A 24,158-nucleotide genomic window follows, 5' to 3' on the forward strand; every position below is an offset into this window, starting at 1 on the left:
AAGTGTGGTTTATAAGTTTATTTGAAAGATTCTCATCATTTATTGTTTTTGTCCTGAGATAGACCCTATATTTCATTTACCAAATTTAATGAAATATATTTTTATCTTTGAAAAAAAAAAAAACGAAATTATTGGACTAAAGATACCAAGCTGCTCCACCAACAGTGGTCTCTGATACAAACTCTCTTTCATTGTCGAAAGAACCACTTTCGTTACAAAGTAAAACATCAATAGTCTCTGCTATTATTTTAGCCGCTCTAGCAAACACACACAAATCTTGAGAAACACCAAGTATATATATTTCAAAGTGTGGGTCGCCGAGGTAGGGCTACATGCACACAAGTATTCCATCATCAGGATCTCAAAGTCTTCCCTATTGAAATAAATGTACCGATCGACTGAATGAAGTATATGAACATTGAAATAATAGTAAAAAAAAATAATAATAATAAAGAATTGGCATGGCTTGCGTTCATCACATACCAGCCACCAGGTAAGTGACTGTCTCTCTCAAAGATATTGACATAATATCTTTTAATTTGACAGGGCTTGTTGTAGCTAGCTAGTAAGAATCGTGCACATTATATATTCCTCTAATGCCATGACTTTAGCAACAACAAATTAATTAAATAATTGAATAGTACACTCTTGGTGGAAGAGGTTTTATTCCCAAAGTTAACGCATAGACCTACATACATACATTAGTGATTACTGATTAGTCTATGGATCGGACATTTAGCCATTTAATTTGATGCGTATCAAAAATTCAATATTAGTCAATGATGATGGCCAATAGCATGCACGTATATGCAAATAAACATAATTCACTCCTTACCATTCGCTTTTGTTTGGAGAATCAATCAACGCTTTCTGTGTCAGGGGTAATACATAATACTCCCATAAGTTGCAGTTATATTGTATTATATATGTTTTGTTTTATGAACAATAATGATAAAAACTTTATTGGAAATTAAAGCATCAGGAATATTATCTGTGATGGCAGAATTTCCATTGCTAACTGAGGATTTGTAATATTGGGTTTGTATGGTTTGTAAAAAATAAAATAAAATTAGGGAGTGAGATTCTGTGAGTCTTGGAAGACTTTTGAAGGCAATAGGCGTCCCCATCACAACCAAAAGGGATGAGAGAGTGCGAAAGGGCACCCACCTTCCACCCATCATAACTCCAATATTCTATTATAGTAATTGAACAAGATTTCACTAATTAATTATGATTAATTTCAATTGAATAATAGTATTTAAAGATTGAAGGATCTTTTTCTTTTTCTTTTTTCCATCCCATCCGCGCACTATTTGGGACCCATGGTGGCCTCTTTTTGTCGCCTCTTGTCGGCTATATTGACAGCCACTTTTTTATGTATTTGAAAAACCTCTCTTACCCTTTAATTTAACTTGTTCGTTGCTATGTTTATTGTATGAATATGATGATCCATGGATTAGGAAGGTACACAATCATGCTGCATAAAGCAACGCTGTATCTCATTTTAGGATGCAAAATTATTTGTTCTCTTGACTAAATTAAACAAAAGAATAACACTACCTATATGTTTTGGTAATATATCAGCTCACGAGAGGTAGAATCAATCAAGTTTATCGAACCAACATCTAATATTGTGGAACCAAATGCTTGTTTGGGCGCCATTATTTTGATAATTTTTTTTTTTTAATGAAAAAAGATTTTTTTTTAATGTGTTTGGCTAATTTCTATTAGGAAAAGTGAAAGTACTAAAAAAATTAAAAAAAAAAAACATCTTCTTTGAGAAGTTGTAATTTACATTTTTTTTTAAAAAATCTTTTTTCTTTTAAAAAATATTTTTCATATAATAAATAAACAAAAAAATATTTTCATATTATTATACCCAAACATAATTGATAGATAAAAAAATATTTTTACATGAGATATCCAAACATAAAATTACTTTTATTTTTTTATAAGATTTTAAAAAAAATAACTCAAAAAAAGATTTTTTTTTAAAAGTTCACCCAAACATTTATATTAAAAGAAATATCTATATTGTCTTTTTTTCTAGCAAAAATAAATAAAGTTTATATTTCCATTTAAATTTAATATTACAATTTTCTTAATAGACAAGTATTGTTTTGCAAAACATGTGAAAATATAATTATGGAATGATGATGTGAGCAAATTGATGTATTGCTTTCTGATTAATTCCAAAACAGATTCTGATTAGTTCAAGCTTAAGGACATTGCTTAATTCCAAAACATTCCAGAAAACACACACATTTCCTCACGTTTTAAGCCCAGATTAATTGACTTACTATTCAATATTGATCATGATTTTCTCATTCATGACGAGTTGTACAGTATGCATAATGATGCACTGAATCCGTATGTACTAGAACGTTTCACTCTTCAAATTAAGCACCTTCTTATTTTAGAGCATATTTGTTATAATTATCTACATGGAAAAGTCTAGAGAGCCAGCAATTTTTGTGTTTTTTGGCTAGCACTTAACTATCAAAATAAAAGTGAGTGATCTCCCATCATTAGATGTAATCTCACACCGTTAAAAACACTATTAATAACCAATTGATGGTTATAAAACACCAAAATTGCTGCCCCCTAACATTCCTCTTATCTACAATTAAATTTCCGAATTAAAGGATGATGTCATTTATAATCACTAATCAACTTGTGTTTATGAGAATTTTAAAATAGTAAGTGATTTTATAAAACAACTTAATTATCTATGTAACTTTGCATGACTAAATACTTATTATATATAAAAATAGTAATGCTAAGATGGCAAAAAAAAATTTATCTTATTTAATATTTATTAATTTTTTATTAATAAATAATAAATAAAATAAATTTTAGTTGTTTTTGATTTTTTTTTATTATCAAATATTTTCGATATAAAAATTTCACTAACCATATATAGAAATAAAATAAATTAAATTCATGAAATGAGATCATCCAATTATCAAGTAATTAACAGTTAAAGTTACATTACTTGGTGCGGTCGTCTAATGCAGTTGGTTGCAATTGAACTGTGGTTTCAGTACGTTTCATCTTATTATCAGTGATCAACCATCAAATAAAGCATTTCCAAATTTCCAAAACATAGAATGTTTACAAGTTATTGCATAAATAGATAAAGGTAAAAAATGAAGACGACCGATCACGATAGGAGAGAATCCAATTTGATAACTTTGCAAGAAATTAAAACCCTAATATGTTAAAGCATCATGGAAAACATGGATAGCTAGATAAAATACAATCTCTCTATGTTAGTTACATAAAAGAATATATATATATATATAGGTTTGTGATGAATGGTCGTTGATTAGAGAAGAAAAAGATGGTTTGACAAAAGAAACTAGATATAGCCAAGAAAGAGAAATCCAGCATCGGTCCACAGTAGTACATACTCATTATTCCACCACGTAAATTAAAACAAAAGCAAAAGAGAAATAAAATTAATTACTGCAAGGTTATAGTCAAAAGAGACAGACACATTTCTCTTCTTCTTTTGTGATACTTTTCTCTTTGTATCATTCATAAAGTAAAGCCAACAGATAAAGCCAACCCACAAACCAACTAAAACATTCTTTCTTACACTAAGGACCAGCAGCCACCAGCTTCAGTAGTGTGCACACAAATTAGCTATAGCAAGGTCACTTCTCTCTCTCTCTCTCTCTCTCTCTCTCTCTCAAGTCATCCTTATTGCTTTCCTCTTTCTTTTTCTTCTATGTATTCATCGCCAGCTTCTGAGATTAGGTTTAATAATGAAAATCTTAGATTAATGGTATGTATCAAGTTAATTAATTGGAGTTGAGAGGAGTTATTATTAGTATCTTTAATTTCTTCAACTTTGGATTTATATAATTTTCCACCATCTTCTCTCTCTTTCTACAAAAGGAAGTTTAGATCAGCTCCTAAATGCAAAATACAAAACACTGCTTTTCTTTTTCCTCTTTACCTTTTTTTTCCTTTGCTCATGTGATCTATAATTGTCAAATAGCAGGGAAAAAAGAATATTATTTTTATTTGTTGTTATCTCGTATTTGTTAATATGTTAGGAGGTTGAAGAAGCATGGAAGGAATATCTGCGAATTCTTCATGCACAGCAAGGCCAGTGTTGGAGAAGAAAGCAAGGCCACAAGAGCAATTGAACTGTCCAAGGTGCAATTCAACCAACACAAAGTTTTGCTACTATAACAACTATAGCCTCACTCAGCCCAGGTACTTCTGCAAGACTTGCAGAAGGTACTGGACTGAGGGAGGCTCTCTTCGGAACGTCCCTGTCGGTGGCGGTTCAAGGAAGAATAAGAAGATCATCTCATCATCAGCTTCATCCTCCTCATCTTCTCTATCTTCATCTTCTGCACCAAAGGTTCCAGATTTGAACCCACCCAGCCTCGCTGCACAAAACCCTAATAATAAAATGATGCAAGGAGGAGGGCATGATCTCAATTTAGCTTTTCCAGCTATGGAGAACTTTCATCATCATGCTTTGTCTGCGTATGTTGAGATTCCGAAACTCGAAACCGGAGGAGGAGGAGGAGGAGGTGATGGATCTTCTTCTACTGCTGCTGCTGCTCCAAGTTCTCTTTCAGCGATTGAGTTGCTAAGGTCTTCTGGGATGGCTGCTCCTAGGGGAGGCTTGAATAACATTCCTTATGTCCATTCTTCATTGATGCCAAATTCAAATGCTCTTTACCCTTCTGGGTTTCCCATGCAAGAGATTAAGCCCAGTCTTGGGTTTTCTTTGGTTGATGGGCTTGGAAGTAATGGTGGGCAAGTAGAGAATAATGATAATCATAATAATGGGAGGCTCCTGTTCCCTTTTGGAGAAATCAAGCATCACCATCATCATCAGCTTTCAGCGGCAGGTGTTGAACTTGACCAAAACAACAAACAACAAGCTGGGAACAATTCAACTGGGTATTGGACTGGTATTATTGGTGAAGGCTCATCATGGTAATTAGTTATTAATTAAGAAGAAAATTAATGATGACAATCATGCAATGCATTCATCTGATCTTCTTAATTATATATAATCTGCTTGAAATTGTTCAGAGAGAAGCTAACACAGTAGGATCGATATATATGGTTATTATTACTTGCTCTTAATTTGTATACATTTTAGCTTTTGTTTAATTTGCTATTTCAACAATGTGAGGAGCTCATGGATCTTGGTTTGTTTTTCCTTTCTTGAAATCTTTTTACATAGAGAGATAGATAGATAGAAGAATAGCTGAATATAGGTCATGCTTTAATTTGCCCGAGGACATGCAACTTGTATTCATGAATTCTTCTGTCAGAAGTAGATCAATCAACTTTATTGATGTATGCTTTCAAAGATTTGGTCCAAATGACTTTTGAGTTTTGATGATGATTAAGGAAAAGACTCCGATATATATTAATTATTCAAGTTTAATTATTTCTAACCTTTATTATTATTATTATTATTATTATTATTTTGGTTGAGTGGTTTGTGCGCTAGCTAGCTCCCTCTCTATGGTACCTTCCTGTTACTATTTCTATCTATCTGTGCAAAAATTAGTGGGTTTGTCAGCTTTGTTATCTAAATTATCCCATCGGATCAAGATTCTTTCCAACCATGAAAGCACTTTGGTGGAATTATTCGGTTGAAAATTAGGAAAAGAAGAAAAACAACGCATGTTTTAATTAATTTGCTCATGTCTGATGAGGACATACATCAGACACCGCAACAATTAATGGCGGGCTTAAATTGTGGATCACATTAATTATTGCATTACTACTATATATAAAACTCAAATTGACAACAAAGTTCTGTTACATAAATCACATAATTGATTAATCACAAATACATATTAAAATTATGTAATGCAAGTTAAGCCACATTGTTAAGTGAAGCATAGCATATAGATTGAAAAATAAAAGCGGATTAAATTACGTACCTGCCCCAACCAAACACAAACCTAATACAATGGACGCCCACTTTGAAGGATTTGTATTATTTTAATAGGAAGAGAGGCATGAGTCACGACACAGATCCTCAATTCCACGAGTGATCGATGATGTTCCGCTTTTAATTATGGCATGTGCAAAGACTAAAGAGAATTCTCTCTCAAGAGCACACCCTTCTTTCGGTATTTAAGTGGGACCCTCTAAACATTCTCTTGGCCCAAGTGGAAATCATTTCCATCACTTAGGTCAATGCCTTCACATGTCCATCATCAATTAACTATTATTATTTCAATCGGCAGACAAAAACTAACACCTTTACTGATATATGCTAATGTTAATGTATGTATATATGTAATAATGCCTTTCTTCTAATTATGCCACACTCTCCCTTCATTCGGGCTTGGTCTGTACGAATATCTTTGAAAATCAAAGTGTTCTTTCCACTTTAATTATTAATTTCTTTAATTACTACCAACAGCTCTCATCTGTGTCGAAACTCATATAATTTGTTGTTGCTTTAATTTGTAAGTGTATATATAATTATAATTAAATTCGTGAATATAATAGTTTTCCTGATGAGTGGGGCATTTGTGCCTGCTTAAGTTTCGTCCTTTTGTCATTTCTTTTGCTGAAAAGATTGTTTCTTCATTTTTCTTTGACTATCTGTTTCTGATGAAAAGATAGATATTTTTTGCCGAGTACTGAAATGGTTAAATTGCTCATCACTTGTCTGGAATTCGTTCCCTTTGGTATTTACTATTTACAATTATATATATATATATATATATATATATATATATATATGGTCCAACAAGTTAAAGAAAAATCACCAAAAAAAAAAAAAAGCAAGTTAAAGAAAGAAAGAAGGCTAGAGCCAAGCCAATGAGTAATAGCTCAAATGGCATAATCTCCCCATACTCAATTAAGAGGTTGCGAGTTCGAGTCTCATATCTTTAGTAAAAAAAAAAAAGGAGGCTAGAGCCAACTAGGTATAGCTTAAATGAATAAAAAAAAAAAAAAAACTAGAAATAAAAGAGAAACAACCCTATGTACCCTCCTCACAAGTCACAATGCAACTTCATATCTAGCAAGATCCCAATTGTTGACCAAAATAATTACAAAGATAAGACCAATTTAATTTGAATGAGGGATGAACAAATTAAAGAGCTGGAGTGGCGCGCGCCCATTTGGAGGCTCAGATGGAATCCACAGTATTTGCTTATGAATAATGCCCCGCTGCTAAATTTGATTGTTGATATGTTATTAATTTGTATGCTTTTTTTTTCAATTAATTCTATAGAAATTCAATAATAATAATAATAAATAAATAAGTGAGAACAATGACAAACTAGCTACTTAAGGTCAGTTTGGCTAAACTTATTCTTTTGAAAAAAAGAGCTTAAAATATAAAGACTTTTATTAATAACAATTTTTAAATAAGTTATTTTGTGTTTGGAAAGTTATTATATAAGACCTTGTTTTAAAGTTGTGCATTAAATAGAAATGATAAAATAGCTTTTAAAAATAGGAGAAGTCACATTTTTTAACTTCTTTAAAAGTTCTTAAATAATTTTTTGAAAAGTTAAAAATTTATCTAAAAAATTGTACCAAACACTATTAATACAATTTTTTATAAGTCAAAAGCTAAAAAAAGTAGCTTTTGGAGTTTTCTAAACAGACCCTAATTAATCTATATCTTGAATAGTTTTGATAACTCTTAATATTTTTAAAACGAGTAATGTTAGAGAGTTAATTTTTTTTTTCAATCACACTAAGTGTATATCAAAATGAGTTATTAATATATATATTTATTAAAATATAAATTTATTTAAAAAATAAATCAAATAATATATATTTATATACATATATATTAGTGACTAATTTTAGTATACAAATAAATAATAAATAATATTTTTAAACTTTTTTATAGTCAATATCAATTAATTTTTTAAAAATTAATTTATTATATTTTAGACCATAAATGATAAATTATTAATCCTAAATCCTAAGTTATACATTTATTATATTACTAATTTTATAACTAAAATATGTCATATGTCATTCTTTTATTGTAATTGAAATTAAATCTTTTTTTTTTTCTCTCTCCCTTTTTCTATCTCATTCCTTCACCCTGTCTAACTCTCTTATATATTATCAGTGACTAATTAGTAATTATAAATTTAACAACTAAAATATGTAATATAATATTTTTTAATTGAAATTAAAATATTAAAATTAAAATTAAATACAACTATATTATATGAATAAAGCTCTACATCTAAGTCATAACCTTAATCAAGTCCAAACAAGTATTTTAAATTCACCCGCATACGTTTCGCTGTCGTCGCTTCTTTCCTGATGTTGCGTCTTCTTCTTCTTTTCCTTTATCGTTATCTTTCTCTTTTGTTATTATCGTCACCAACAATACCAACATTTTTCTAACATCTTTATTCATTATGATTTTCTCTGATGCCATTATTAAATAATTTTGTTTCATTTCTTTGTTTATTTGAGGTTCATTTGGATCAAGAAATGAAGTTGATGTGTTTTTGTTGATGATTGAGTTTTTTATTGTTTGTTCAAATCTGAACTAATTTCGGTTCATTTGCGAATTAACTGAGGTTCACTTGATGATACTGTTAAGTATTGACCAAATTTTGTATTCTTTAAGAAATTTCGTTTCATTTCTTAGTTTAATTTAGGTTCATTTGGTTTCGTTTGGCTTGAATTTGTTGAACTTGTTCATGTGTGGTTGTTTAGTTAGTTTTTGTTCAAATTTGAACTAATTTCGGTTCATTTGTGAATTAACTGAGGTTCACTTGATGCTGTTGTTAAGTATTGACTAAATTTTTTATTCCTTAAGAAATTTTGGTTCATTTTTTAGTTTAATTTAGGTTCATTTGGTTTCGTTTCACTTGAATTTGCTGAACTTGTTCATGTGTGGTTGTTTAGTTAGTTTTTGTTCAAATCTGAACTAATTTTGGTTCATTTGTGAATTAATTAAGGTTCACTTGATGCTGCCGTTAAGTATTGACAAAATTTTTTATTCCTTAAGAAATTTCGGTTCATTTTTTAGTTTAATTTATGTTCATTTGGTTTCATTTCACTTGAATTTGTTGAACTTGTTCATGTGTGGTTGTTTAGTTAGTTTTTATTCAAATCTGATGAACTAATTTCGGTTCATTTGTGAATTATCTGAGGTTCACTTGATGCTACTGTTAAGTATTGACCAAATTTTTCTTAAAAAATTTCGGTTCATTTTTTAGTTTAATTTAGGTTTATTTGGTTTGGTTTCACTTGAATTTCTCCACCTCATCTTCCATTTCGTCTTCGTCTTTTTCTTTTTCATCTTTTTTTTCTTTATCTTTTCCTTCTTATTTCATTTTCTCAAAATTCTTCTTGATTTACTATTTTAAGAGGAATAAAACTAAGAAAAATAGAAAAAAATATCAAACAAAAAAGAAGAATAAATGACTAGCTACAATAACATGAAAAAAATGAGGAGTAGAAAAAATAAAAATAAAACGCAGCAACAACATCACATATTTTTCTTGGGTTTAGGCCAAATTGGTTGGACTTAATTGCCAAAAATGTTTGGATGTGTAGCAGCAATCATATTATATGACTAATTTAACAACCAAAATAGGTCATATGACACTCATTAAAATTGAGATAAAATATTTCTTTCCAAAAATAATAAACTTTTTTTCTAGCTACATCCTCTTATCTATCTCTCTCCTCTTCTCTATTTCTCTTTATCCTTCTCACTCTATGTATAACTTATAATTCATATTTTATATTACTAATTTGACAAACCAAAATATATAACGAGATATTCTTTCATTACAATTAAAAAAAAAAATTTCTCTTCAAAATTAATAAATTTTCTCTCTCCTTCGTCTTTATCTTTTTCTCTCTCTTCTCTCTTATTCTTTATCTTTCTCTACATTTTTGTTCTATCAAAAATAAAATTAATAAAATAATATAATTCAAATAAATTCGTAAAATTATAAAAAAAATATATTAAATTTATAATTAAATATAATTAAAAATTATCTCATAATATTATTTACATAAAATATATGATGATTATTATATGCTTACTTTTTAAACTTTTTTATATAGTTTTAGATTTTTACTACTTATGTTTCTAATTTATATATTTACTTCTCTTTTTTCAAATATTTATTATATATAATTTGGATAGAATATTATATTGTGATTAATAATTAGAATTAAGATTCAATTTTTTTTAAAAAATATTTTAAGTTAATTTTATAATTATTATCAATATAAATTTTTTATACTAATATCTAACCATATTTTTATATATATAAAGAGAGAGAAATTTTTTTTAAATAATAAAAATAAAAATTAATTATTTTTATTTGTACAACAAATTTAACATTTAATCAAATATAAAAGTATAAACATTAAATTCTTTCATATTTTAGATAATGAATATTAAATTTAATTTTTAGTAAAAAATTTAACTATTTCACATGAAAATAATATTTAAAAACTTATTATTTGATTTTTTTATTTACGGAAACTCTAGTCTCCTTAGTCAATATGAACTTTTGTTCTCTATGACTTTTTACAAAAATAGTTTGATTTTATAAATCTTTTTTGCTATAATCTATAATATTATGACAAAACCAATATAATTTCAAAAGATTTATAATTTCAAAAGATTTATATTTTCGTAATGTTACAAGCAAAAATACTAATTTTAAGATAAAGTTAACAAATATCAGCGTAAAGTAAATGCATAATGAGAAAGAGAGTAGGGCAAATTTAAAGTTTGGTGTAGTTGAATACTTGATTTATTTAGTATATTATATTAGTATAATAATAAAAAATTTAAATTATTTTAATACGTTAAAAATATAAAAGAAATTATTCTTTCAATAATTTTTTATCAAATATGTTTTTAATATTCTTAAAATATATTCTTAAAACATATATTAGCAAAATTTCTATTAGGCATATATTATATTGATAATAGAAATACGGTATATATTAGTTGAGCAAAGACTTAATAATAAAAATATTACATTATAAGTTATAACTACATTTTTTATCACACTAAGCTCCTGTCTGGAAAGATCCAGCATACTTTTCATTAATTTTTAAGTTATAAAATAAAAGTCACTATTAATATTTGACATTTTAAAATTAACTTGCAATTTAAAAAAAATATATTTTTTAAATATTTATGAAAAAAATAAAAAAATGTCTATTACTCCATTTTAAAATAAGCACAAACTAAATTACAAATAAAAAAACAATTTTTTTATGAGTTAATTTTAATATAAATATTTATGTTTTAAGCTTTTTTTCATAAGATTTTAATTAAATTATTTATCTAAACTCTAAAGTAGTCCGAAGTACTAAATAGAATCGGTTATATATATTAAATAATGTCATTATATTTTATTATGTATGATGTTTAATATGAATATTATGAATATTTCTTTTTTTTTAATCAATAGTTATAATTTTCAACTATAAACAAGCGTTGTTAAAAGTTCAAAATGTTTGTTTTTTTTTTCAATTCTGCTACGTAACCAACAAGAATTTTATCAATTCTTGTTAACTCTTACTTATAGTTGTGTTTAATAGAAATATCTTTATGGATGTATCTAATGAAAATATCTTTTTTATGATTGTGTCTAATAAAAGTATCTTTGTAGATGTATTTTCTGAATGTCTCTTTATATATGTATCTTCTAGTAGAAAATTATTGACAATAAATTAGCAGATAGTATATACCCTATACTTTTCCTTTTTATTTAGAATTTCAAGTTTCAAAGTTCAGTTTATTGATAGTTTCCAACAGCCTACAAAGGACAGCGAACTGGAAAGTTGGCTCAGGCAAAGAAATCGAAAGTGCATATTTTTTTTTTTTCGTTGTTGTCACTATGCAATGCAAAAGTTTATCATACGCAAAGGGAGAAACAGAGAAAAAGGAGCAAAAAATGCAGAAGTCTTGTTGGATTTGGTGTTTATCTGCATATTCACTAAAAGTAATTTTAATCTGTTTAGTACAAAAGCAGTAGCGAAAAAAAATATATATAGAATTGCGCGACCGGAGGAAAAGTGGAAAACGATCATTTGTATTTTCCCCCTTTGTCTTATATTTTATTGATTATTTAATTTTACGAGAAAAGAAGCTAATATAATATTATCAAGATGAAGGACAAGGATTACCACCACACAGAAAGAAGACATATCAATATTATGTACAAAATTACATCAATATATCAGTTTTGTTATGCACTATGTTCCAGACTTTAAGTACTAAAAATTCTAGCAACGCCTAAATGTAAAACTACATAGAATGTTGCTTACAACGTTTGTTTCACAAGATTAACTGACGTAAAAATAATCCTGTTAGAATTTTAAAGGGAAGTTTGATGGACGTGTTTCCTTTTCTTTACAAGGTGAAATTCAATCCAATATGTTATTGAGAAGTAACACAAGTTGATTTAAATTCAAATGACAACATACACATACATAGTTTTGTGATCGAAATACAATTAGTTTGATCTAGTTGACTGGGCCAGGCTTAAATGAAAAGAGAGGCAGGCAGAGTGAGTAGTAGAGGAAAAAAAAAATGAAAAAGTGAAAAGATTTATTCGATTTTATAGCTAAAAGGCAGCAAAACATTACAAGTAATTAATGGGAAAAAGAAAAAGAAGAAGAGAGTCAGTTGTCAGAATTGATTCCGAAAATCCTGACCTTGTGCATATTGGGGGACTTGGCAATGAGGAGGACAATGACAGCGAGGGTGTTGAACAACAGCATGGGGTGTCGGTAGTCAGTTGTGTGCGACGCAATGAGGTACCTGATGAGCAACCAATAAAATCAGTTACGTTATTATTCATTCATTCAATAATCAAATCTCTCTACTGAATGCAGAGTACATACAGAACGACGGGGACAACAGTGAGGAACTTGCGGTTCCGAGTGAGCTGTTTGCCGCTGTCAATCTGCTCCCACCACGTCAGCTGGTTGTAGATCCCTTGGTCCTCCGCGAACGGGGTTCCTTTCTTCCAGTGGAAGTAGTGATACGTAATCTATCAATCAATCAATCAATCCATGAATTCACCATCACCATCAATAAATCAAGAAACAAAGAAAGAAGGAAAGGAATTGAATTACGGACGGCGAAATGGGCGAGGTTGATGATGGTCCAGGCGATGCCGGGGGTGCAGTGGAGGATGGAGAGGACGAGAAGCCATGCGAAGAAGATGATGAGGATGTAGCTGGTCCACACCCCTGGATACATGAACCACTCCGTGTTCCTGTTCAGATCCGCCGGTGGCACCGCCTTCACATACAGATTAGCCATCTCTCTCTCTCTGATTCAGATCAATCAATCAATAACCAAAATGATATTCTTCTTCTCTTGTTGGTTGCGGATAGCTAAGCTGCCTTCCTCTCTTCCCGATTCAATTTCCAACCTACTAAATAAATTTTGTTCCATTTATTTCTATTTTATAGTTATTAAATAATTTATAAAAAGATAATATGTAATATCTCCCTTGCATGTCAACTCAACGCCCAACACTCAAAACGACAATTTATTATCATTACTTAACAAATAAATAAATGTTATATGTGGAAAAATGGGGATAACAGATAACAGCAACAACAATCATTTGGACAATTTAAGTTTTGGCTTCTTAAGACTTGTTTTATATTTACTTTAAATAAATAAAAGCTTATTAAAGAGTTGCAGTGCTGTTGAGAAACAGGTTTTGGGTGCTAACTAACACGTCACCTTCCAGAAGATAATAACCAAAACCATCTTTATTTGTTACTAGATTTGATTGGATTGGATTGGATAACAACAAAACTTTGCATACATCAACAGATTTGGTTGGAGCCCTTAAGGTTGTAACTAACTATGTCCGAGTCTGACTTTCTTCGCCTCTATAAGTTTCTTATGTGATTGATGATGACATTATATACTTCCAAAATGAGAAAAGCCTCATTCTATTTTCAATATGCGTAGAGGATCCGGTTCTCAGTAATGAGATCGAAGAAAACCATAAAGTAAAACAGAATGGATCAATTATCAGTAAGAATTTGCATTTCAAAACTGTTTCCACACTTCAGATTGAAAATATTAAAATAACTAGTCAGAATCAGTAAATGTGTGTTTTTTTCATGCTGCACGGCAAAATGGTTCAGTTGCTGCCCAAGTAGAATGCTGGATTTGGAGCAATCAAAAGGAAAACATCGGATTTATACTTCATTAATACTGAATATTATATTATTGTTACATCACTCCATGCACAAGTTGAATAACTAGAAACCAATAGCACTAAGGTTAACATGAAGGTCCCATAACCTAGGCATATACGGATGAATAAATGCCCAAGTCATCTGACAGTGGTAATCTGTGTGTCTGAAGTTTCCACTCCAGGATCCACCACCTCCTCCTCCTCCTCCTCCTCCTCTTGCATCTGATCAGGGCAATGCCATCCCAAGTTCACGGCCAAGTCTTCGACTCCAACCTTGATCACATCACTTCTCACACCAATGTCAGTTGCATACCTGCTCATGCAGTACATTCCTGCTGTTACCGTTGCCACACCAACAGGACTTGGCATCAACAACTTGAGTGGAGAAGAAAGCATTGCAGCCAGCGGGGCACCGATAATGGAAGAAGCTTGGCCACTTCTTCCAACCCCTTGCTTATCCACTATCAATAGGCCAGTTCTGCAGTACAAAGCAAAATCCTCACAATTGTTCTGAAACACATTATAGTTGCCGAAGCCATTTTGAAGCAGATACATTGCCCGATGGATCACGGTCTCCGGTGGATCAGATAATGCAGTAGTGCATGTGCCTCCCCGTATTTTGGTAAGAAAAACGGATGGTGAAACACCATACTCAAAACAGTAAATGGACCCATTTCGAAGGAAGCAGTCTAGGCAAGAAAGAACCACGCCACTGTTTGGCTGCCTGAATCCACAATCGGGAAAGGTTGGACATGGGTCTGATGTTTGATCATCCAGGTCTGAAGATGTCTCGGTGATTGACTTCAAGTTTCGCGCAGGTCTGAAATGCACAACCTTGCTTCCCCCAACAAAAATCCCTGCATGGTAACACAATAGACTTAGATTCCACAATCAACACACCAGTTTCTAAATACCATTCTGAATTTGGTTTGGGGTTTTAGAGCTTTTCTAAGAGGCAAGCTTTGCAGGAAAGGTTAACAAAACTACATAAATCTATCAAAGAGTCTAGGCATAACATAAATCAAATGTCCTACATGTACAAACATATCTAAATTTAAACAGAAATAGTCAGCATTTTCACTACAAATCCAAACATTCATCAAGCACCATAACTTGTACATGCTACTAATCATAGCAACTGACATCAATTAGAAGTTGTCAACTTAAGAGCAAACCAAATGACGGACAAGGCTAACCCACCAACATTAAGAATCTGAACAAAAAGTGACCACAAAGAGCATAAAATGATGCACAAACAAGACTCTTGAGATTCCCGGACCCTGAAACAAAACTTGCATTGTCCAATCTCCAAAGCAACTTAATCAGATCTCCCTATCATGTATGTTGACTTTCAAACAAAAACAATCAATCTCGATTTATATAACCTAGTTTACGAGGGGGTCAATACGAAAACCCAAATTGAATGATAAAACAAACAAATGCAAATGCTTTTTCCGTGCCCGTGGCAGGGTGAGTGGATCCTTCAACACCACCAACACCGACACAGCTTTTTTTCTTTCCATAATTCAGTAAACATTTACATAAATCAAATACATGGGTAGGGAGAAAAAAGAAAAGAAAAGGTTGAACTAACAAAAAGAAGCCACATTGAGGAAAAATTAGATAGAAATTGTGGAAATGAAGGGACATTGCAGAGAGAGAGAGAGAGAGACCATGATGAGAGTAAGCGAAAACAGCTCTGTAAGTGTAGATGTGATCGCCAGGCTTGATTTCATGTCTCAATACTTTGTTTGTAAGCAGACCCATCTCTCACTCGCACTCACTCTCACTCTCACAGTCTCACTCACTCCACACCGCTTCGCTTTCCTTCAGCACTTAGCATATGCATAAACAGAGAAGGAGTATGACTTTTTGTGCCATATTCGATGGACATGGAGAGGCCCCACACATCATCAACCACATTTTCTTTTCTTTTTTATATTACATGGAATGTAATGAATGGTTTCCGCTCAACGACTTCCACCAAATCCATGGCATGTGATGACTAATGACTATTGTTTTTGCGTCATAATTTAAAAATGTATTTGAATTATTAAAATAAATAAATAAATACATCCTTAATTTTTTTAATTCGAAAATATATAAATTCTTAACTAATGGAAAATATAAAAACATCTTTGATTTTCTAAAATTTGAGATATTTAAAACATCTATCCAACATATATAAGAATGTACTAAAAATTTCTGGTACGAATTATGAGTCGAGGCGATCGCCAAATTATCTGGACACTCTGAAGCTTAAGTCAGAATGGATCCGAGAGGTATAAGATGTGTAGAGTGAATGATGTACCTGAAAGAAAAGGCTTCTGGCTCTCCTTTATATAGCTAATGATAGTTATGTCATCTTATCTTATCTGACTAAAATAAGAAAGATATTTAAATTCGAATATTGATTAGAAGGTGTTGGACTTTTTAGAGGAGAAAGGAGGCCCCATCAGATATTAAGATCGAAGGCTGTTTCGGTGTAGAACCCGAAAATCGGATCCGTAACAAAGAACAAATCAGTGCTCCAAAAAAATTTAAATATCTTACATTTTAAAAAATAAAAAACATTTTTATATTTTTAATTAATTTAAAATTTATTTATCTTTGAAATAAAAATCACTAACCATTTGTCGTATATTCTAATTATTATTTACATGACATTTCACCTTTGGACTATGCAGGTCCATTGAACATACTATAGTATATGCCCATCTATAGCCCATAGGCGATTTGGAAAAAGCAACGAAGTTTCTGCATCGAAGCAACAGATGCTGCTTTGGATTCTTCGCTTCATTAACAAGTGATGCTCTTCTAATAATTTAGTTCCCCCTCTTTTCATCTTTTATTATTCTATCCTGCTTTTGCACATCATCACTTTTTTGTAAATAAATATATCTCTATGAAGGGAATAAATAAGGTGTGATTATTCAACTATTTATCAAGAAGAGATCATTAAGAAGCATGATTACGAAACATTAAATAATTTGACAAATTTGGCTGAATCTTGCATCAAGTCTTCTTATGGCTATACGGCTATAACTAATTAACTATCTACATCTGTGCGTTTTACATTACACAATTCCGTGAACCCTCAAATCTCAATCTACAAATGAATGGGTTGTAGAATAACAAAACAACTCAAGTTTCTAACAACTATTCGTATTATTCACTATCATAAATTCTATAGAAATATCTGCCAATTGTAGATTTTCGCATTCAAATCTTTGTTATCTTGAAGTCTTTGTCTCAGTTCCATGGCTTGATCTGCATCCTTGGCAAGCAAGAGAGCAAACCCGCCGCCGCCAGCTCCAACCAGCTTGTACCCGGAGCAGTATGGACTAGCAAAAGAAAAGAGCCTGTCAACAGACTTGTTGCTGCAGTAAGGATCAAGCTCTTGATGCAATCTCCAAGCTTCCAACATTATCTCGCCAAGTTCATCAATGTCGCAATTCATCAAAGCTTCTCTCCCAATCTTTGCCAGTTCAACAAGGCGCTTAATACTGGATACAAGAAGGTTATCCCGCCGAAGATATCTGATCACCACTTTTTGCAAAACCTTATGTGCAAGTCGAACCTAGAAAACAGTTCAATATGCAATCAAAATCACAACTAACTAAAAAGATGATGTATCAAGAGAAGTGTTAACTTCAAAATGACAAGATAGAAAGGTGGTGATGCTGTATTTGAATGCATACAACTCTCTGTGCAGGAACAGAAACAGAAAAGCAAGTTCCTACTATAATATATTACTTACTTGACCAGTAAATACAACAAGTAACCTTTGCTGCAACTTAGAAACCAACTGAGGTGAAGCTAACAATGGAATGACTTGAAGCCGCAATGGAATTCCTGGAAAGCTTGAAGTACATTTGATCCCAGGGTATAATCCCCCAATTTGGTCTTGCCACCCACCTCCAGTGCCCATGAGTTGTTCCAACACCAAAACAAGTCTAGCAACATTCTCAGTGCTGTCGTCGCCATCAATTATCTGGAGAAGCGCTTTTACCACTGCAGCAGCTAAGATACTAGAAGTACCTAATCCACTACCACGGGGGACATTGGCCCAAGTCTTGATTTTCATGCCCATGTCTACAAGAACGTTGTCATGAATAATGCCAGTCACAAGTAAGGCAGATTTGACCAACCGAAATGGATCATCTCCATCAAATGGAGCAGAAATGGATTTATAATCTTCAATATGTAACTTGTTGTTCACATCATCAGTAATTAATACTCCGGTTGTTTCAGTTGTCTCTATGACAGTGCCAATTGGAGCAGAACCTTCCAAGCTTATTGCCATATTTAGAACACATCCAGCACGCTCGATGCTCCATGGAGGGGTATCACTCCAACCCCCAACAAAATCTACGCGTACAGGTAGTTCTACTTTTACCATTCTAGGATGGAAAGGCTGACGAGTGTGCCCATCATGGTGGTTATTCTGGTACTCAAGACAGGAGAGGCTACCAGGTGACTCTGATAAATGCTCTGCAGAAAGGAGACTGAATTCAGCTTCAGAAATTTCATTGTTTCTAATTCTTTTGCATAAACTAAAGAAGCAATTAACTAGTTCAGATATGGAAACAGAGAATATAATGTCTAAATTAAAAAACTAACATAGTATGTTATAAGTTGTAACCTGTCATTTTCCGTCAAAACTCGAAACACTCCTGCATCCTTTCACAATTCTAATATAATAGTATTATGAACCTCAAATATAGAGACAATATCTGGAGAAACTAATATAACCAACTTTAGACATAAATGCCACTATTTTATCTTCAAAGAAAAATTGGATTTTCAATAGTTTAAATGCTATATTGATTCGCAATAACCAGTACATTTGTGGTTTCATTTCATTATTTGGCACCAACAGATGCGCACAATATCATGTAAGAAAATAATGTCCAATTCATTATGCCTTGTCAAAAGCAAATGATCCTTACTATGAATATAATTTAATATCACTACTCTTGTAATTGTTTCTCCAGCTAGGTTACCCTAAGTTACAGCACAAATATTTAAATGATTCATGTTTATGCTTCCTCAACTAACTAAAGCAAAAGACAAGTCATCAAAACTGTACCAAGAAAAACCCTACTTCTCCCACAACACACACATATCTTGGGGAAGAGGAGAGAGAGCTGCAAGTTTGTGTGAATCTTGGGGAAGGATTAAAGTATGTACCCTTAAATCCATATCTTACTGCTGAAGCAGTTTCATCAGCCACAGCGGCCCAAACTTTGGGCTCCAGCTTGCATGCTGTCACTTCATCATTGCAAGCTCGAAGAAGATCAACTTGCACCTGGTATGCCCGGCTTTTGGGAAGTATATTGGAGTTCTGCTCTTGAACTTTTGGACACATACCCAGAAAATCCATGCATATTTCAACTCCAGAACCTTCCTTTTGAAGAATTTCTTCACATAATTGAGACAAATTGCGACCAAGCATTCCATAGCTAATGCACGCTTTTGCAATTCCTGCTGCAAGATCAGCTTGGTGATTGCTAGAACCTATGCACATTGTTGAGAAATCAATTGATCTATGCAATTCCTCCAGGCTGATGCGGCTGGAAGATCTCCATAACGAAGAAAGCATATGTTCAGTTTTTGGCTTAGCTAAGCCCATCAACCATAGTGCAACGTTAAGCATCTGAGAATAAGGAAGTATAGGAAATATTTTCGAATTCCATAAACACTTCTCATCGGTGCCTGAGGACTCCCATAAATCACTTTCTTGAATACCCAAATCATGTAAAACTTTCTTCCAAGGTTTCCCACAAAATGTGCCATCTCTAGAAAGTGAACTTTTCGGGTTATCATGAAGGCCACAAAATACTAGAACTCGTTCTCCACTCCCAACCAAGGGAACCTCCCAAAGACAATGGCGATCTGGAAGCATGAATTTGATATCCTCAGTGCTAAGATGATCATCAAGAGCAATGTTGACTCCAACAACTATACATAAGGAGCCAATTTGTATTCCACCCGAAATAGATGAATCATATATTAGAGAATCTTCTCCAATTGAGACTCCTGGTGCAATTTTACTAGAAAGAATAACAGCAGATGCTGTAATATCAGCAGCCGTTGTTGCTGGAATAGAACACAGGTGTCTTCTCCCTACTAATTCTGAACCAACTCCGCTGAGGTGTTCTAGAACTTCATTTGAGGTTCCAAAGTGCAAAAACAACAAGTCATCTGCAACATAACAATACATGAAAGAGTAAACTTTTGTACAGATGGGTACGAGGAATGTTACATATAGAGATAAGAATGCAATTAGGCTTGACATACAGTCACAATAGCTGAACATCTTCTGCTTGCCTAATTTATTGACCAGTTCTTCACCCAATGGACGCTTTCTCAACCACTCATGCTTTGCAGGTACCCAGGCAGCAACCAAATCTTCATATAAACTCATCTGCACAATGCAGACCAAGTATTCTTGGATAAAATAAAACATCGGACATACTCCAAACATATATACAGTGAAACATAACAAGAGCCCTTGCCATAAATTTCTTTGTTTCTCGGTTGCTTTCTACCATCTTAAAAGGCGATGCTATATATTTAATACAAAAGAATCCACTATACCTCCTTTTTTATCTTGATGAGTTCTGAAATCATTTGCTGAGAGGAACATGAAAGGGTAACAAGCTCTGACCACGCCTTACCCCTAACTGCTATTATTCCAGTATCAAGAAGCGTTCTACCATCAGCTAGAACTGCCTTGCTTTTAACAAGCTCTTCTACGCTAGGTTTCTGCAGGAGATTATCTACCAAACTCACTGCATAGTTTTGAGTGTTATTTTTAGTTTTAGCTGCAACAATCACTCCATGATTTGAAGCAACATCAAGGGTGATTGGAACAGTGATGATGCATGAAGTGTCCTGAGGCAGAGTCATGGTCGATGCATCAAAACATGGAAGAACATCCCCGGTCATGGTTAACATCCCACCTGCAACCATTGAAAGAATCTTGCAAGTTTTAAGCAAACATCACCACTCATGATGAAAGCAAATTACAATTTAGACAAGGAATAGCAACAAGGAAAATAAACAAATCGCTTCTGAAACTTACATAACCCTTGTCTAATAAGTACATGGCACAAGAAGAGTACATAAGTATGATATAGGTAAAGAGAGAGTGAACCTTCACTTCCAAAAGCTTGCCTGGCACAAGAAGCAATAGCAAGAATATGGTCAAAGAGGAGAGGAACAGGACCATCTGGATCATCACCGGCCAAATAGGGAAGCGGAAGGAACACCTTCCCCATAGGGTTAGCCCATGGCACCCTCTTAGAATCCCCACCCGCATGGAGCAGCAGAATGTGCTTTTTGGCCATCAACTCAGCCATTGCCACGTCATCACCATCACCGTCACCGGCACCACTACCACTGCCATTTGTGCTTGCAACCTGTACAACAATGGAGTAGGAATCAATCCAATCATTTACTTTGAAATAACGGAATTATACGTTAGCAGCAATAAGATCGGAACCTGTGAGTGGAGATCGGGGACGAAGTGGTTGCGGTAATGGAGGGCGAGGGCGTGAATGGCATTGAGAGTGGCAGCACCGGATCCGATGCGGTGGCCGTCGGGGTCGGGTACGGCAAGGGTGACGGTGGAGGGGGCGATCCGACCCATACGCTTGGCCCGTTGGAGCTGCCAGGTGTAGAGCTGGGCCTGCTCGGGGCTGGCGGCGGTTAGGAGGATGGCGTCCCAGGTGGGGACTCTGGATGGGTGGCGGACGGAGAGCCTGAGATGGTACCACGATTTGCGGAGGAGGGAGGCCAAATCGTGCTTCTGTTTGGCCCGAGAAGACCGACCCGCCTTTCTGCTGCTCTCCATCGTCGTAACCAATTTGTCGGTGGTTCTCTCAGCTGCCAGACTGAGTGAAGAAGCAGTGAAGACAAGACGACGAAAGACCAAATCACAGCAAATGGTACCTTCGTCTTTCTTTGATGTTTGACGACAAAAAATTGACAAATTCATAAATCATAACGGCCGCAGACGACCATTAAAATGTAAAGAACAAGAACTAGATAAAAATAAAACAATATGGCGTCGCCCGGACTCGAACCGGAGACCTTCAGTGTGTTAGACTGACGTGATAACCAACTACACCACGACACCATCTTGTTCATAAATTTTTATTTAATAGTACAAAAATCTTTTTAGGTTGTGTAAAACTTGTTTGGCTACATTTGATTTACATTTTAATTTCAGTATTTTTTTTTTGAATTTTGTAAAAAATATATTTCAATTAATAAAAACAATAAATTTACCTTTAGAGTTTATAAGAGGATACATGAAACTATGAGATATTTTTTGTGTCATTTTCTCTCCTAATAATATCGTCATTTGTTTGCATACACATATAAATTTACCATTAGTCTCATCATCAAGGGAATGTTCAAGGTGGTTTATTATAATAAAAATAAAGTTTTTTTTTCTTAGCATTTGTTATTTTCTAAAATTTCTTAGAATGATTAATTGTTGTGGAGTAAAGAAAAATCTTATTATCCCATTTAATTACTGCATTGTAATTATTTTTGGGGAGTCGCTGGACACTTAAGAAAGAAGCTGATAACTTTTGGTTGATTTGATACTCATTCTGACACGGTTCATATAAAGTCACAGCACAGACATAATCTGGTTGCTGCTACTAGTCAGGCTCATCAAATACAAACATGACTCTTGTTGGCCCCATTTAGAAGGCCTGGCCGTCAACTGCTTATTCTGCAGATGCGGCTGACCTAGATCTAGATGTCCCATCAATAGCAAAGAAAGTGGCTAAACCTCCGTTTCAATGCTAAAAAAAATTGGAGACACTGTGTAACTAAAAAAAATTGGAGGCACAGTGTGTAATTAGACATAGTTCAATGCATTTAAAAAAAAAAAAAGAAAAAACATGCAAACATAACGAAAAATTGTATTATATTCCATAATATAATTACTAATGATAAAGAGACATTTATGCATAATTTTTACCTAGGAAGCACCGATACGACACGCGATACGGACACGACACGACACGGATACGCCGACACGTTCTTTTTATAAAAAATTGGATACGACACGTTTAGGATACGTTGTGAATTAAAATTTAAATAATATATTAAATTAATAAAATATCATATTATAAATATAAGAGGAAATATAGTTGCATAAAAAAGTCTAAAAATTATGTAATTATTAAAAAAAATAAAAAATTTTAATCTACTCCAAGTCCATCATCCGTAAATACCATAGCTTCTATGTTTGGTTCATCTAAAGATAAATACGAAACCTCACTCAGATCTGGACTGTTGTCATCAACTCTGCTTCTATTAATTATTTTATTTTTAAATTTAAATTTTGATTTGTTTTGATTTTAAAATATTTTAAAATGAAAAAAAAAATCAGTTAATTGGGCCATAAAACCAAAAAATCGGTCGGACTCGTTCGGATTCGTGACAACTTCACCAAAATTCTGCACCGCAAAAAAAAAAGTCATCGATATGCTCGTTTGAAGTATCCGTCGAGTATCGGTGTCGGATTCGTGTCCGACACGGATACGCGGGCACCATAGGAGAATCCGTGCTTCATAGATTTTTACTTAATACATCAAATAAAATTTTGCATCGTACTAGGGGTGTTTATGGATCGGATAAAATCGGGTTTGATGTGACACAGACCCAACTCGAAATATATACCAGGCCTATTTGTTAGACCCAAACCCGACCCTAAACCCAATAAAACCTATACACTTTCGGGTCACGATTATACCGGGTAAAAATTGGGTCGTTAACATTACATTACCTTAATACCTTCTTGTAAGCTAGCATGTGAAAATATCCAAATTTTCAAGACTCCAACCATTATTTGACATGATAAAATTCACTCAAAAAAATATAACAAGAATCAACCTTTCTCTAAAATTAAAGCATAACCATAATCAATACTAATAT

The 24,158-nt window shown here is 33.0% G+C and overlaps 4 protein-coding genes and 1 non-coding gene across 6 annotated transcripts; 1 reads left to right on the top strand and 4 right to left on the bottom strand.

The window, feature by feature from the left end:
* Positions 1–3,516: 3,516 nt before the first annotated feature.
* LOC107646092 (dof zinc finger protein DOF2.5) lies at positions 3,517–5,347 on the top strand. Its single transcript, XM_016350283.3, has 2 exons — positions 3,517–3,658; positions 4,065–5,347. Exon 2 carries the CDS (start codon positions 4,079–4,081, stop codon positions 4,967–4,969), a length of 891 nt encoding a protein of 296 aa, XP_016205769.1. The 5' UTR covers positions 3,517–3,658; positions 4,065–4,078; the 3' UTR covers positions 4,970–5,347.
* Positions 5,348–12,406: 7,059 nt separating this feature from the next.
* LOC107648055 (uncharacterized) lies at positions 12,407–13,428 on the bottom strand. The gene is made up of 3 exons (XM_016352076.3): positions 13,112–13,428; positions 12,874–13,022; positions 12,407–12,790 (listed from the first exon to the last, which is right to left on the bottom strand). Exons 1-3 carry the CDS (start codon positions 13,295–13,297, stop codon positions 12,652–12,654), a joined length of 474 nt encoding a protein of 157 aa, XP_016207562.1. The 5' UTR covers positions 13,298–13,428; the 3' UTR covers positions 12,407–12,651.
* Positions 13,429–14,166: 738 nt separating this feature from the next.
* On the bottom strand, positions 14,167–16,064 carry LOC107646094 (protein LEAD-SENSITIVE 1-like). Its single transcript, XM_088489441.1, has 2 exons — positions 15,869–16,064; positions 14,167–15,052 (listed from the first exon to the last, which is right to left on the bottom strand). The coding sequence occupies exons 1-2, from the start codon at positions 15,960–15,962 to the stop codon at positions 14,334–14,336; spliced, it is 813 nt and encodes a 270-aa protein (XP_088345567.1). The 5' UTR covers positions 15,963–16,064; the 3' UTR covers positions 14,167–14,333.
* Positions 16,065–17,135: 1,071 nt separating this feature from the next.
* On the bottom strand, positions 17,136–22,317 carry FKGP (L-fucokinase/GDP-L-fucose pyrophosphorylase). 2 transcript variants are annotated; one of them, XM_088490032.1, is made up of 7 exons: positions 21,706–22,317; positions 21,358–21,622; positions 20,799–21,163; positions 20,499–20,625; positions 19,389–20,402; positions 17,956–18,689; positions 17,136–17,775 (listed from the first exon to the last, which is right to left on the bottom strand). In XM_088490032.1, exons 1-7 carry the CDS (start codon positions 22,198–22,200, stop codon positions 17,383–17,385), a joined length of 3,393 nt encoding a protein of 1,130 aa, XP_088346158.1. In that variant the 5' UTR covers positions 22,201–22,317; the 3' UTR covers positions 17,136–17,382. The 2 variants fall into 2 exon arrangements, with proteins under 2 accessions (XP_088346158.1, XP_088346159.1); XM_088490033.1 differs by having other exon boundaries at positions 21,378–21,622; positions 21,706–22,200.
* Positions 22,268–22,341, bottom strand: TRNAV-AAC (transfer RNA valine (anticodon AAC)). Its single transcript has one exon. It is a non-coding gene; the product is annotated as a tRNA-Val (tRNA).
* Positions 22,342–24,158: the final 1,817 nt, after the last annotated feature.

The sequence above is a fragment of the Arachis ipaensis genome, chromosome B6, assembly GCF_059453495.1.
Source record: "Arachis ipaensis isolate K30076 ecotype BB chromosome B6, ASM5945349v1, whole genome shotgun sequence".
Classification (NCBI taxonomy): Eukaryota; Viridiplantae; Streptophyta; class Magnoliopsida; order Fabales; family Fabaceae; genus Arachis; species Arachis ipaensis.

Bases quoted from the DNA above. Each gene is read 5' to 3' on its own strand.
- LOC107646092 (XM_016350283.3), top strand. From the start codon at position 4,079: ATGGAAGGAATATCTGCGAATTCTTCATGCACAGCAAGGCCAGTGTTG.
- LOC107648055 (XM_016352076.3), bottom strand. From the start codon at position 13,297: ATGGCTAATCTGTATGTGAAGGCGGTGCCACCGGCGGATCTGAACAGG. The intron at 13,023-13,111 runs GTCCGTAATTCA...ATTGATTGATAG, and splicing joins TCAACCTCGCCCATTTCGCC to ATTACGTATCACTACTTCCA. The intron at 12,791-12,873 runs GTATGTACTCTG...GTTGCTCATCAG, and splicing joins ACTGTTGTCCCCGTCGTTCT to GTACCTCATTGCGTCGCACA.
- LOC107646094 (XM_088489441.1), bottom strand. From the start codon at position 15,962: ATGGGTCTGCTTACAAACAAAGTATTGAGACATGAAATCAAGCCTGGC. The intron at 15,053-15,868 runs GTCTCTCTCTCT...GTTACCATGCAG, and splicing joins TTTCGCTTACTCTCATCATG to GGATTTTTGTTGGGGGAAGC.
- FKGP (XM_088490032.1), bottom strand. From the start codon at position 22,200: ATGAATTTGTCAATTTTTTGTCGTCAAACATCAAAGAAAGACGAAGGT. The intron at 21,164-21,357 runs GTTCACTCTCTC...CAATGGTTGCAG, and splicing joins GCAAGCTTTTGGAAGTGAAG to GTGGGATGTTAACCATGACC. The intron at 17,776-17,955 runs GTAAGTAATATA...ACTGTTTTCTAG, and splicing joins TTGTTGTATTTACTGGTCAA to GTTCGACTTGCACATAAGGT.